The sequence below is a fragment of the Tursiops truncatus genome, chromosome 2 (genome assembly GCF_011762595.2).
Source record: "Tursiops truncatus isolate mTurTru1 chromosome 2, mTurTru1.mat.Y, whole genome shotgun sequence".
NCBI classification, from domain to species: domain Eukaryota; kingdom Metazoa; phylum Chordata; class Mammalia; order Artiodactyla; family Delphinidae; genus Tursiops; species Tursiops truncatus.
This window is the reverse complement of record NC_047035.1, coordinates 90554512-90567566: the sequence shown is the minus strand read 5'-3', so window position 1 is coordinate 90567566 and position 13055 is coordinate 90554512. Positions and strand designations below refer to the sequence as shown.

General features: G+C 40.1%; 1 protein-coding gene and 1 long non-coding RNA gene across 4 annotated transcripts in view; one reads left to right on the top strand and one right to left on the bottom strand.

The window, feature by feature from the left end:
* SLC12A1 (solute carrier family 12 member 1) overlaps nt 1-13055 on the bottom strand; it is an 88881-nt gene that overhangs the window by 11866 nt on the left and 63960 nt on the right. The window contains exons 19-20 of the mRNA XM_073800933.1: nt 12217-12299; nt 2282-2425 (exon numbers count right to left, since the gene is read on the bottom strand). Coding sequence (XP_073657034.1) covers nt 2282-2425; nt 12217-12299 — 227 coding nt within the window. The remainder of the gene's footprint in view (nt 1-2281; nt 2426-12216; nt 12300-13055) is intronic.
* Nucleotides 1-13055, top strand: part of LOC117311094 (uncharacterized) — an 84162-nt gene that overhangs the window by 40559 nt on the left and 30548 nt on the right. The gene's annotated exons all lie outside the window — the stretch shown is intronic.

Here is a 13055-nt window from a genome sequence, read left to right as displayed (position 1 = left end):
GGTGTCAGCATAGTGCTTAGAGTAGAGCTGACAGCCTCTTCAGAGCTTCCTCTCTGATCTAAGAGGTTCTGAGGATGCTTTGTTCTGTCTTTTGTTGTTTTCATGTTTGGGCCTGTCGGTTCTGAAGCAATTATCTCATATAGTTTGTATCTCCCTAGGACCGCTAAGGGAGAAAGTTAAATATCTTTACAAACCGGACCAAACTCTGCCGCCACTTACATGCAAATCAAAGCATCCAGAGGACCGTGTATGAGTGCCTGGAGGCGGAGTTGGTCCTAAGTCAGAAGAGTGGTCAGCTAACAAAGGCCTGGAGCAGTGAAGGGGCCTACTTCAGAGCTGTGTTTGAAAATGTAGGTGTTGGAAATAAAACATAACATAATCTTGCTTTTCTGAACGGTGAGACATGTTGACTTTCAGAGGTGTACATTTTTGCCAAAAGTATTGCGACGCAGAAACAGCGTTCCAGAAAAACTAAGTCCCACTTTCACTAATAAGGACCTTAATGCTTCCCTCCTCCCCAGCAGCTAGAGAGCAGTATGGGTTATGACTTCTGAATTTTCCATTGCTTTTCAGATTGTACCATTGCATAGTGCAGATTCAACGGATAGTTAATTCTTCTCATGGGTACACGAAATAATTGAAAAGGAAAGAAGATAGTAGTTAGTATCCAGATGGTCTTATTCTAATATTTACACCCTGAAAGACCTGATGTAACTCCAACTTTAGATTCAAACACATCATTTTTCTAGAAAATGTCCTTTTAAGGGGACAAAGGCACAGTAGGTTCTCCCCTAGCCCATGGAATGTTCCTGGCACCCAAGGGTACCTCTAGTGTTTGAAGAAGGGAAATGTCTGGATTTCCTATAATTCTGTGTAAATATATAAAAATGTTGTAGGGCTTCCCTGGTCGCGCAGTGGTTGAGAGTCTGCCTGCCGATGCAGGGGACACGGGTTCGTGCCCCGGTCCGGGAAGATCCCACATTGCGCGGAGCGGCTGGGACCGTGAGCCATGGCCGCTGAGCCTGCGAGTCCGGAGCCTGTGCTCCGCAACGGGAGAGGCCACAGCAGTGAGAGGCCCGCATACCGCAAAAAAAAAAAAAAAAAAAAAAAAAAAAAATGTTGTATTACAGGTTAAATTTAGTCCTTGTGTCACAGTAGGAAAATAAGCAAACAGAACCAAACCTTTTCCAGGGTAGGAGACAACCTCTTTGAAGGGCCTCTTTGAAAGGTTGGCTCTTATTAACCTAGACCAGCAGCTAAGTCTCAGTTTGGATCTTGCTACTTGACTTGGAGACCCTGCCAGAGACATGATCTTTCCTGGGCGTTACACCAGTGAATGACTTCAGTAACTATATAGGATTATTTGTGCATGAAAGAAAGAAATGTTAACATTCTAATTTTCTACCAGCAGAGGTCGCTGTGGACCTCATTAAACTCAAACCGGCAGTGTTTCTGGAAAGAAAGCAATTTTCAAAAAAATCAGTTATTTGAATCACCTGTTTATTAAACTTATAACAAGGTCTCATTCTGTGGTCCTCCATTTCTGGGATGTATACTGAACATTCAGAGATAAGTGTACCATTCAGCCAAAATCTGCAGGTAATTAGAGTCAATGAAGTTCCAAGTCTGGAATTCTGGTTTGTGATAGAGATGCATTTTTGAAATTAGAATTCTATCTGGATCCCTTATTTACCTATACCAGTCGACTTTCAGTCTCCTGAAATGTCTGCAAGGTGTGTGTGAGGTGTGTGGGTGTAGATAAACCAGTTTGGGGGCTGGGTCACTAATTTCTATCCCCTCTACATCTTAACTAAGAATTTTCTGTTTTATGACGTTCTCTGCTAAAGCACTGTATGACTCCCAAACCAAATATTATTTTAAAGCAAAGTTTTTACAGTAAGATGGTACAAAGGGGTGAATGTTGTTGATAAGTTACAATAGCTTCTACCTTTTAGCCATACTATCTTCTCTTTTTTTTTTTTTTTTTTTTTGCGGTACGCGGGCCTCTCACTGTTGTGGCCTCATGGGCCCAGCCGCTCCGCGGCATGTGGGATCTCCCCGGACCGGGGCACGAACCCGTGTCCCCTGCATCGGCAGACGGACTCGCAACCACTGTGCCACCAAGGAAGCCCAGCCTTACTGTCTTCTCTTAAGGAAATATCTTTCAGTCCTTACCTACACTCAATGTCCCCAACGTTTTAGATGCTCACTACTGACCCCCATAGACACTCAAGTCGTGGCTCGTCTTGTAATCTTTCCTGTAAATTTTAAAGGCACTTACCTTTTTTGGGAGTTGGCTTAGTAATGTTCAGCTTGCCAGCTTTTTTAAACAAGCCTCGGAGGCCTCCACTTTCTTCTTCGCATTCATTATCTTTGATAGTGGCTTCCAAAGCCAGTCTCTCCTGTTCTAATTTCTCTAATTCATCTGATGAAAGAAGACAAAATCACTTACTCTGCTCAGAGCAGCAAAGTTTCTAGGAACAATCTTATTAACGATTTTAATATTAAAAATGGTGTCTATGCAATTAAATGATTTATACATATATGATTTTTCTGAATGATTATTAAAATAACGTATATCACTAAATTGTATTCAGAAAGTAACGACTAGCTCAGAAAAATGACTCTATGTGTTGTTATAATACATGAAGACACTGGGTTTTTTATGTGTGAGGGCAAAGGGGGCTGTTTAATGCCATCTTTATTTACTACTGGCAACACAAAATACACTGTATACAGATACACTGTAATAAGATCTTGTACACTGAAAGCTACTGATTTACTGACCTAAGCTGCTGGGCTAGATATTTTACAACTGGGAGTGACAAAAATTACAGAAGTATACTGGGTGTATATCAGGCACAGAGCAATGCCTCCTGAATTGAAACATAAAACTAGAGAACAAGAATTAAGGAAAGAGAACCATATCTAATAATAAACCCTGTGGGCTCCAAATACAAATTACAGTGAAAAATATCCACCACCAACAGTTCTTTCCAAGAAGCAAAGATACTTTCTGGAGTGAGTGACCAAAGCAAAAGAAAGAAAAGCTGAGGTTTCTGTGTGCCTGTCGGAGTCCACATTGCTAAAAAGGGCCTCATGACACTGGAGTCTGGAATAAGAGTCAAGCTGTGCAAAATGTCCTGTCCAGGGTTTAGACCTACTATCCAAGCTTTTATGTTGCATTTAGCTGCCTTTTATCTTTTTTGGAGTCTGATTATGATGGAAAATTCCTAGCTGCTATGTAATCATTGCATCCCTCTCTGACCTTAACCTGCACTGAATCAGGGTAAATAAATAAGACTTTAAAGGCAATCATATGGCTGTGTTAAAGAATGATGGGCATTCTTGCTTACAGTCGTAAGGTGGCACTCTTGTCAGATTCCCTCATCTTCTTGCCTACTAAAGACAGAGCCTTAGAAAATGAGCCAGGTTCCGAGGAAGAGAGTAGAAAACCTAGATTCAGTGTTACGAAACACTGGTAGGGCTACTGTAAATGTCAACCCTCGGAGCCTGTTGCCTTGTCTACCTGGGAAGTGAAGCTATACAAACTCTAGATTTATCAATTTTGTACTAACTAAATCTGTCAGGACAGTCACATCCCTAGATGGTGCTGTTATTCAGCTACACAGAATTGTCTGGCCCCTTTCCAGGTGCTAGCAATTAATCTTTTGCCGGTGGCATGAGACTTAAGGTCAAATCACCCATGTGATTTCCCCAAAGCTTCAAAGGTTCTCAAGACCAGCAAGCAGCTATAGAAAAATCTAAGAAATCAGATAGATGGTATTAAAGCTTAGACAGGAGTTGCTTACCCCTGACTTTCAAAAGGTGAACACAAGCTGCATTGCACTGGGGGTCATAACCAATTACAGCTCTGCTCCTGGCTTTGTGTGACATTGGGCAAGTCATTTACTTTTCCTATGCCTCTGATTTCCTATCTGTGAAATGGAAAACTGTAGCCTTTTGCCTTTCCCACCCTCCTAGCTTTGTAAAAAGAATAAATAGCTCCTGACCAGTGCTTTGTTGCTCCTTAGAGAACAAAGCAATGAGTGCATTTCTATAGGCAGTGTATTGATGCAACTTCTGGAAATCGGCTTAGTCATGCAAAGCAAATCAAGTATTTTGAGAAGGCTGGGAGTTATTTTAGAATTTAATATTTATTGTACACTCTTGGGTGCCAGGGACTGTGCTGCATATTATTCATTCCCAAACAACTCTGAGAAAGTTACTATTATTATCCTCATTTTGTAGATGAAGAAACTGAGGCTCAGAAAGTTTAAATAATTTGTCTGATGTCGCCCAGTAAATAACAGGGTTCCAGTGCAAGAAGTCTGCTTGACTCCAAGTTCTGTATGCTCTCCTCTATGAAGACCTTCTGCTGTTGGCTTATTGCTATTATTTCAGGGTTGTTTTTATTAACCTCCGACTCTTTATCCTCAGATGAACCTAAACACTCAGGCACATGGTGTAATGCCAAGTTAATTCCCCAAAACTATGGTCCCCTCAAAATTGTCATTTTAAAGAGAAGACTCTAAGGATATGGGTACATATGACAGGCTGCCCCAGAAAAGCAGCATCATTGTCCTGGGTGATGGGTCTCTAGCTATTACCCATTCTGTGGGTTGTTGCAGGGGTCAGCTATGGGGTAACCTGTTCTTTGCAGTCATCTGGAAGGCACGTAATTTGTGAGCTGCTTTGGGGGCAACTGCAAGGGTTACACTGGGGAGGGGGTTCTTTTACTTTTCTTCTTTTAGCAGGCTCCAGCATACCCTGTGATTAGCCACTACTTGCCATGTTCTTTGTCCTCTAATTTGGACAAAGGAGGAAAAGTAAATAAATCCTCCTTTGTAAGGATTCAGCTGGCTGAGTGAACTGGGAGCTGCTCCAATAATTTGCTCAAAGGTATATACAAAGCCTATCCTGGACAGAGCAAACTGCAAAATCCCAGGCCTGAGAGACAAAACTAGACTTTGTGTGAATGAGTCAGATTCAGCAGTTCCCTCAGAGACGACAGAGACAGAGGGTGACAGTCAATTCTAAAGGCTAAAATCTGCCTGCTTGGACATCTTGGATTTTCAGATCCACACAGTGGTATGACCACTCACAGTGATTTTGCAAATTCTTATTAAAGTTAATTCTTAATTATTCACTTTGTAGATGATCTAAGGCCTCCTTCTGTGCACTCCCTGCTTTTCTCTTTTCAGTGCTAGGTAGAAGTGACATTTTGATTATCTGTTCTCCTGAGTTAATCTATCTGGCCTACTGTTTGCCTCTGTTTGCATGCAAAATCACGAGTAGACTTTGTCCAAACATTTCTTTCAACTGAAGTACTGGCTAGCTGACTTGCAAAAGTGTACCATTAATCACAGGAGAGATAAAGCAAGGGAGTAGGAATAGATAGACGTAAACTGATTTCCACGAGGCTGACTGAAAACTACTCATTTCTTTACTGTTTCCACCACCACCACCATACACTGTGATGTTCAGGATTCACAGTGCCCTTTCCAATAGTATTTTATTTCATCCCAGCACCAATACTGGGATGCAGGCAGAACTAGTAGCATTCTCCTCATTCTCCCCATTTTGCTGTGAAGGAAACTTGGGTTCACACTATTCAAGCGATTTGTCCAAGGTTGCATAGCTAGTGACTCAGGTCTTCTGTTTCCAATTGTAGTGTTCATCCTTCTACCGTCGTTCATCAGTGATATGCTCTGACTGCCAATATCTGTCTATTGAAAAAATACCCACTATGCACTTTTTGAAAAAACCATCCTCAAATTTCTGTCAGAGAAATTTCTGTAATACTCCATATTTCCATAATATTCTTCCTCAACCTTTATTCCACTAACTATAACTATGTGACATAGAATAGAGTTTTAAGATACATGTCTATTATAACCCCACTAGTCTGCAAACTCCTGGAGGGTAGCTTATGTCATATTTCATTACCACCATTTACTGAAAGTTTATTTTGTGGGAAGTACAATTCCAAATACTTTGCAGCCATCATATCCTTTCATCCAAGCAACAAATCTGTGAGGTAGGTACTATAATTATTCCCATTTGGATAGCTGAGTTTGAACCCAGGCCTGTCTGATTCCAAAACCCATGCTTAGGCTTCCCAGACTCCCTCTCACATTCTTAGTTGTGCCCCTGCCTTGCTAGTGCTCACCGCCATAATCGCTCAAGAATAGTTTGTTGAAATAAAAGAACAGCTCAATTCTGTTCAGTACAGTTCAAAACATTTGACAGCATTATCTCTGTAAAGGAAGAAAAACATGTGAACTCTTGTCAGGAGTGGGAGTGTGTACAGTATGTGTGTATGTAAGGGGGTTGGTACAAAAGACAATGTTTGAAAGAAGTAGAGTTAATGCTATATACAGAGTTATAAAAAGAGGGGCCGATAGCAGCTGATGGTACAAACCAGGCTGGAATGGGACAGAAGGTAGGACAGGTGGGATTAATCCGAAGAATGAGCAGGAAGGAAAGGGCTCCTTACCCTGGAAAGGGCCACCACCTGGGCATCTGGTGGGACTCTGAATCTTGCATATTAGTTTCATATTATATCACATTTACAAAGCCACATAGCTAGGGAGAGAGAGTAAAAGCCTGCCCTTCTCTCATGCCAAGATTAAGAGGATCCCAGAGGTTCTAATGATGGAAGGAAAAGCTTAGACTTTTAGGATCTATCAGTTGAGAGTGAGTTTCTGAGTCGTCATACGTTCCCCAAAACAGTTCTCATAGGAAAAACAAAGAGTGAATCCCGAGGTGTATCCTCATGCAAATGCCAAAACCACTTGAACAGTAGTTTATTTTCTAGTCCTTTATAAACTGATTGCATGGTAACCAACTGGAGTGACTATTTTGAAATTCAGTTTAGTTGTCAAGATTGCCTCGAATGGTCTATTTCCAGTCTTTCTTTTTTTTTCTTTTTTTAGCAATGTCTTTTAGAAATAGGCAGGAGTCTACACATTGCAGTTCAGTCTGAATCTGAAAGATAGAGAATAGTCAAATATCTGACAACAAAAGAGAGAGCAAGGAAACCCACTGAGGAATCGCATATCCTCCAACTTCACAGCATCCTTTTTCTTTATTAATTATGAAATTATGATTCTTTCTTGATCAATCAGCTCAAAGCTGTAAATGCTCACATGAATCAATGTGCTGTACCCCAGGTGAAGTCTAGTTGAATTGAAGGCAGGAAGGAATCCTGCAGTGGTTGCCTTCCAATCAAGTAATTATTTACTACACTGCCATCTGTCTTTATTTTGCTAAGCCACTCTATCAGACACAGCAGAACCCTCGTGCTCTGAGGTGGTCATAAATCGTGCAGTACTTACATGGAACACTTGACTGCAGTATATTGTGAACCATGTTTCATCACGTTATTTCTTACCAGTACAATTTGGACTCTATGTTGTAGTTGGCAAACTTGCTAAATACCCGTGGGAAGTGAACAATATGAAATACTGCATTTTTTTTGTGTTGTCAGGCGATAAATTGATTTCTTAAGAGAAACTATCAGCCATCAGTACTGGATGAGTTGCTGCACTATACAAGTAATAATGCTATGAGCATCAATCTTATTTACATAAAAAGTTATTCTCACATAAGCCTGAGACACAGTATAGAAATAATTGTCATTAGCTGGTAAATTACCTATAAAGTTGATTTCTATTCACTGCTTTATTAACTACAGTATATGGGCACTCTGAATTGCTAATATTTCCTTTAAATTATAATCTGTGATGACACTGTGGTGTCTGTTTTGGAGAAGCTATGATGATTATCATTAACATATTATAATGCAATACTTAAGATTTATCAGGCTCTTATTAAGCCCTGTATTACAGCGTAATACAATGAAATGCAAGCTTATTTCTTCCAATTCAAAATCTAACATGAGGGTTGTGTCATAAATTACGTAACTTCAAAACAATGCATGGAAATGTGGGGTAAAGTTAATTTCTATCATTATGCTGTTGTTTTTCTGCATGTTCATGTATTTGTGTAACGCTGTTTTTTCATTTACTCTAGATAATTGGTACTTATAATTATTTTATTAGCATCCTACTGCATTTTCCCTTTCTTGACTAAGAAGCAAAAATATTTCAAACATCAAAGTTGATATAAGTTAGATACATCCCTTGGGAAATTAGAAGGGGATGCAGTTCACTGCCAGGATTCTTTCGGAAACTTACAGGATTTGCTTGCTGTATTGCTTTATAGAACTAAATTGACAGTGCATTTTGGCAGATGGAGCAGCGAGGGGTGGGAGCTACATCACATCTGTCAGCTTGAAGAGATCAACATACAAAACAAATGCAAATGTATAATTTAATACAAATTGTATTTTGCATTCTCATTTTTTTAGATGGAAAAACAGTGTAGCACAAAAGGCCGAAAAATGAAAGTAAAATGTAGAAGGTTAACAGAACAGGTCTCTTCATATTAGGTTCTTGTGATTGTCCTCAACATCATGTCTGTCTTACCACAGTCAGGCAGCCTGTATGCTGCGTTTTTGAAGGAATAGCCTTGTTCCATTTCCGTCTCGGATTTTACCAGTGCTTCTCATTATGTAAGTCATTTCCTCTCTAGCTCTCCTTTTAGCAAGGTAGAATAGAGGCTTCAAACAGACATAGGTTTTAATATTAGCTCTACTAATTACTAGCACTGTGAATCTTAGGGAAGCCTCAATTTTATTAGCTGTAAAATGGGGACAATGTATTTTCCTTATGGGGTAGTTGGGATGATAACTGTTACATGTGAACATGAAGCATAACACATGGCACATAATAAGTGCTCAAAAATTTGAGCTACTGTTGCTACAATGTATTAAGTTCTACTAGGAAGGAATATAAATGAATCATGAACACCATGTAGAATTAGTATATCTGACCTGGAGATATGAAGGGTCCATGAAAAAGAAAAGGGGCATAAAAAAGGAAGGCCGAAGGCACCAAAGATAACCTTTATATTGCAGTTTTGCATAGGATGGATTCTACTCTCAGTTTTATTTTTTAAAGCTCTTCATACAAAATCATAGAGTATACATATCAGATAGTGGTTCTCCATCGTTTACAAGTGCTTGATTTCTAATTTCTTCTTCTTTCTTCTCTTCCCTTGCAAGAAAAGAATTGTTGCATCAAAAAATTCACCTAATTCACTCATGTTCCCTTCTGTTAGGATGGAGACAATCGTGAAATGCCCAAATAGAATCTGAACCCATTAGGCACCTGCACTCTCAAATCTCTTGCAGGCTTTTCCTTTCTGTGAACCTATCCGGCAAAACCCTGGTACCCTTTACCCTGGAGACCAACTGTCGCTAGAGAAAAAGCAGACAGCTAGCAAAATTGCTCCAACTACATAGAACTGAGACTATTGTGCATGATCTTCCTCAATTTACCACTCTTACAAATCCACATACCTCTTCATCAATCCTCCCCTCTTTACTCTAATTTTAGAAGATGAAGCATTTTTCTTCTGTGTTAGGCCAACTCTTTCATTCATGCCCTTCCCTGAATTCTTCCTGTTCCTCCAGGATCTTACTCCATAGTCATCTTTCTTTACCCTCATCTTCAATCTCTCCTACTCTCTTGAGCCCATCTTTTTCAGCCTGGAAACAAGCCTTTCTCCCATTCTAAGGTCTATAGGTCTTCCTGTAGTAACCCTCCTCGACCTCATTCCTCTCCTTAACTTCCAGACTTCTCATACGGTGGGCCACACCCACATTCTCTGCCTCATCATCGCATATTCTCTCCTAAACCTACTGCATTCGGGATTCTATCAACACTGCTCTACAGAAATTGTTCTAAGATTATCTGTGCCATGTCAACTATATTTCATTTGCACTTTTACTGGTATTTTTTGCTGTATTTGACAGTGCTGATGATTCTTGTCATTCTGAGCACTCTGCTCCCAAGACTTCCGTGACAACACAGACTCCTGGTTCCTTTACTTTTCTGGCCACTCCTTCCCTGCTCCTCCTTGGGGACCCTTTTCCTGTGCCTTGGGGCTCTTGACTATACACACTTTTGGGGTTATATTTTCCAGTGTCACAGTTTCAATTTTCACCTTAATTATGATGTCTCGTATTAATTTTGGTGGGGCTGTCATAACACATATCATAGACTGGACAGAACACAACCGAAATTTATTTTCTTGCAGTTCTGGAGACTAGAAGTCCAATGTCAAGGTGTTGGCAGGGTTGGTTTCATTCTGAGGCCTCTCTCCTTGGTTTGTAGATGGCCATCTTCTCCCTTTGTCTTCACATGATCTTTCCTCTGTGCTTGTCTGTGTCCTATCTCCTCTTTTCATAAGGACTCCATTCATATGGGATTAGGACCAAACCTACTGATCTCATTTTACCTTACTTACTTCTTTAAAGGCCCTGTCTCTAAATACAGTCACATTCTGAGGTTAGGACCACAACATACGAATCCTGGAGGACACAGTTTGACCCAAAACATCTAAATCGACATCTCCAGCTCAGATTTCTCCTTCAAGACCAGGACTGTCTAAATGCCTATTGGACAGTTCTGGTAGGATTTCCCACAGGACCTTGTTTAAAACTGAACCAGACATCTCTTCATTAAACCTGCTCTTCCTCTTGTGTTTCCCATTTCCATTGGTAGCACCACCGTTCATTGTCAGCCAAAGGATATTTTTTCACTCCTCCCTCTCCCATATCCCACACATCCTATCAAACCTAAAATGCTGCTCTTTGTACCTCCAACGTACTCTGTCTTTTTTTCTCCATCCCCTGAGAGAGGCTGCTCTAGTCCAGGCTGTCACCTTCTCTGGCTTTGATTATTACAAAAATCTTTTTGATTTGTGTTTCTGTCTCTATTCTAGTCCTCTTCACGTCCGTACCTCATGTAACTGAAAGAGTATGAGCTCTAAAACTCAAATTTCACCATATTATTCCCTCACTTAAATCTCTTCAGCAGTTCCTCATTGTCTGTAGAATATGGCCCACAATTTTTAATATGACAAATGAGCCTTTTAAAATCAGGATCTTATATCAGCAGCTTCATATTTCACTGTTGTCTGCTTCATACTTTTTTTTTTTTTAAGGGGGCTTCCCGGACCAGGGCTGGAACCCGTGTCCCCTGCATTGGCAGGCGGATTCTTAACCACTGCGCCACCAGGGAAGCCCCATGCTTTTCACTTCAGTTACACAAATCTGCTTTCGGTTGCCCATATACCCCACCTCCATATTCCTGTGTCTTCACATCTTTGCTAATGCTGTCCTCTTTGCCAGGAATGCTGTTGCTCAAACTCTCATTTTTCTCTCTCCCAACATTGCCTGGTTAACTCCTTCTCATACACTAGATCTAAAATCAAAGGTAATTTCCTCCAGGAAGCCTTTTGGAGTTAAGTGCCACTTTTCTCTTTCCCATAATACCCTATTATCACACTAACAGTACACCCATTTTCATCATGGGGCTGTGAGTGTCTTGAGATTACAGACTCTTATTAGTCTTAGTCTACCCAGCACTGACATATACACCATGCCTGGTACACAAGAGGTACCTTCTGTTTTAGTGTCATGTTGTCAGTGGACTCTATTGTGAAGTTTAGCTAAAGAGATAAGTAATGGATTAGAGGTCTATCTTAATATTTTAGCGACTCTTTAGGTGTGTCCTTCACTCCATACACAAGAGGATGTGTTTAAACTCTAAGACTAAACAAGTAATATATGGAATCCTCTACAGGGAAAAAAGCAGAATCCCTAAACTGAATTAGCGTTTCTGCCTCTGACTTAGATTGGTGATTCACAGCATGATACATTCAGGCTCATTTCCATGTTAGCTACAAACCAGATCATAGACTCTTAAAAGCAAAATACATGGTTTTCTGAGGAAACAATCTTCATTTTCTGAAACATCTTGCAAAAATCAATTTGGCAGTTTATTTTACCAAAGGTATTTATTTTTAGTGACACTAGCTTTGTGGTTTTGTGACGAGAAGAATAATTGATATCTGCCCTGAATTATTCTGTATTTTTGGTTAGCAGGACAAAGGCCACTTGCATTAGCAATGAGGAAAACACGGGGAAAGTGTACACACCTCGTGTCAGCACAAGAACGTGAGCTGCACTGTTGGGGGTTTTGTCTGTATTGGGTACTGTGCTATCCCCAGAACCTAGAACAATGCCAGGCAGGGAGTAGGTGCTCAATGAATGCCTATTGGTTGAATAAAGAAAATACATACCTTGCACCTGAAGAACCTGGGAGATGTCAAACCCTTGGCTGATTCTGACTATGACAACACCAATCTCAAAATCAAACGCATCACTGCAAGTGGAAGCAAAATGGTTAGTGATTTAAATGACTCCTTTAATCCTCAAGGTTTGGACTAATACTGAACTTGCTTCTAGGATTTTAATGTAATTAAACTCCAAAAATTCACCTTCAAACATAGCCAGGAGCTGATAGCCTTTTCTGTTTGTTTTCCCTCGATGTCTTTTAAAAATGTATTTTGAGTAAAGGTAACTAACTCTTATTCAAACAATACTGTCAACTAGAATTTTGATTAAGATTAGAATTTTGATTATTTAAAATACTTGATTCTTTTCTACCGTAAACAAAACAATTGCTGAAATATTTAGTACAGAAGTTTCAAGGCTGCACAGAGCCTTTGAAATTTATCAGTCAAACCTCTTACCCATTGAGGAGGAATCCTACAACGTTTTGGACATCAAGTTCCCAGTTTAAAATGTCTCCAGTCCCTCTAGGGAACTATTATCATTGACTTTGGAGAGACCATTTAAAGCAACACTTTTTCATGGCAACTCTATCCTGTTGAAATTGGCAGTTGTGCCTTCTCTAAACCCAACCCAATGGAATTAGATTATCTAGGAGGAAAGAAAGCCTTGCTCTTTTAACTGTGTTCTCGCAGAACATTTTTTCTTTGCCCTTAAATATTGGGCAAACTGATTAGTACTTTGAGTTCATTTGAAATATTCTCCTTGGGAGTTCCTTTGTTCAATCGTTTATGGATTGAACGAAGCCCAAGGAACCTTTCCGTTCGGTTGTCCTTTCCCAGAAACG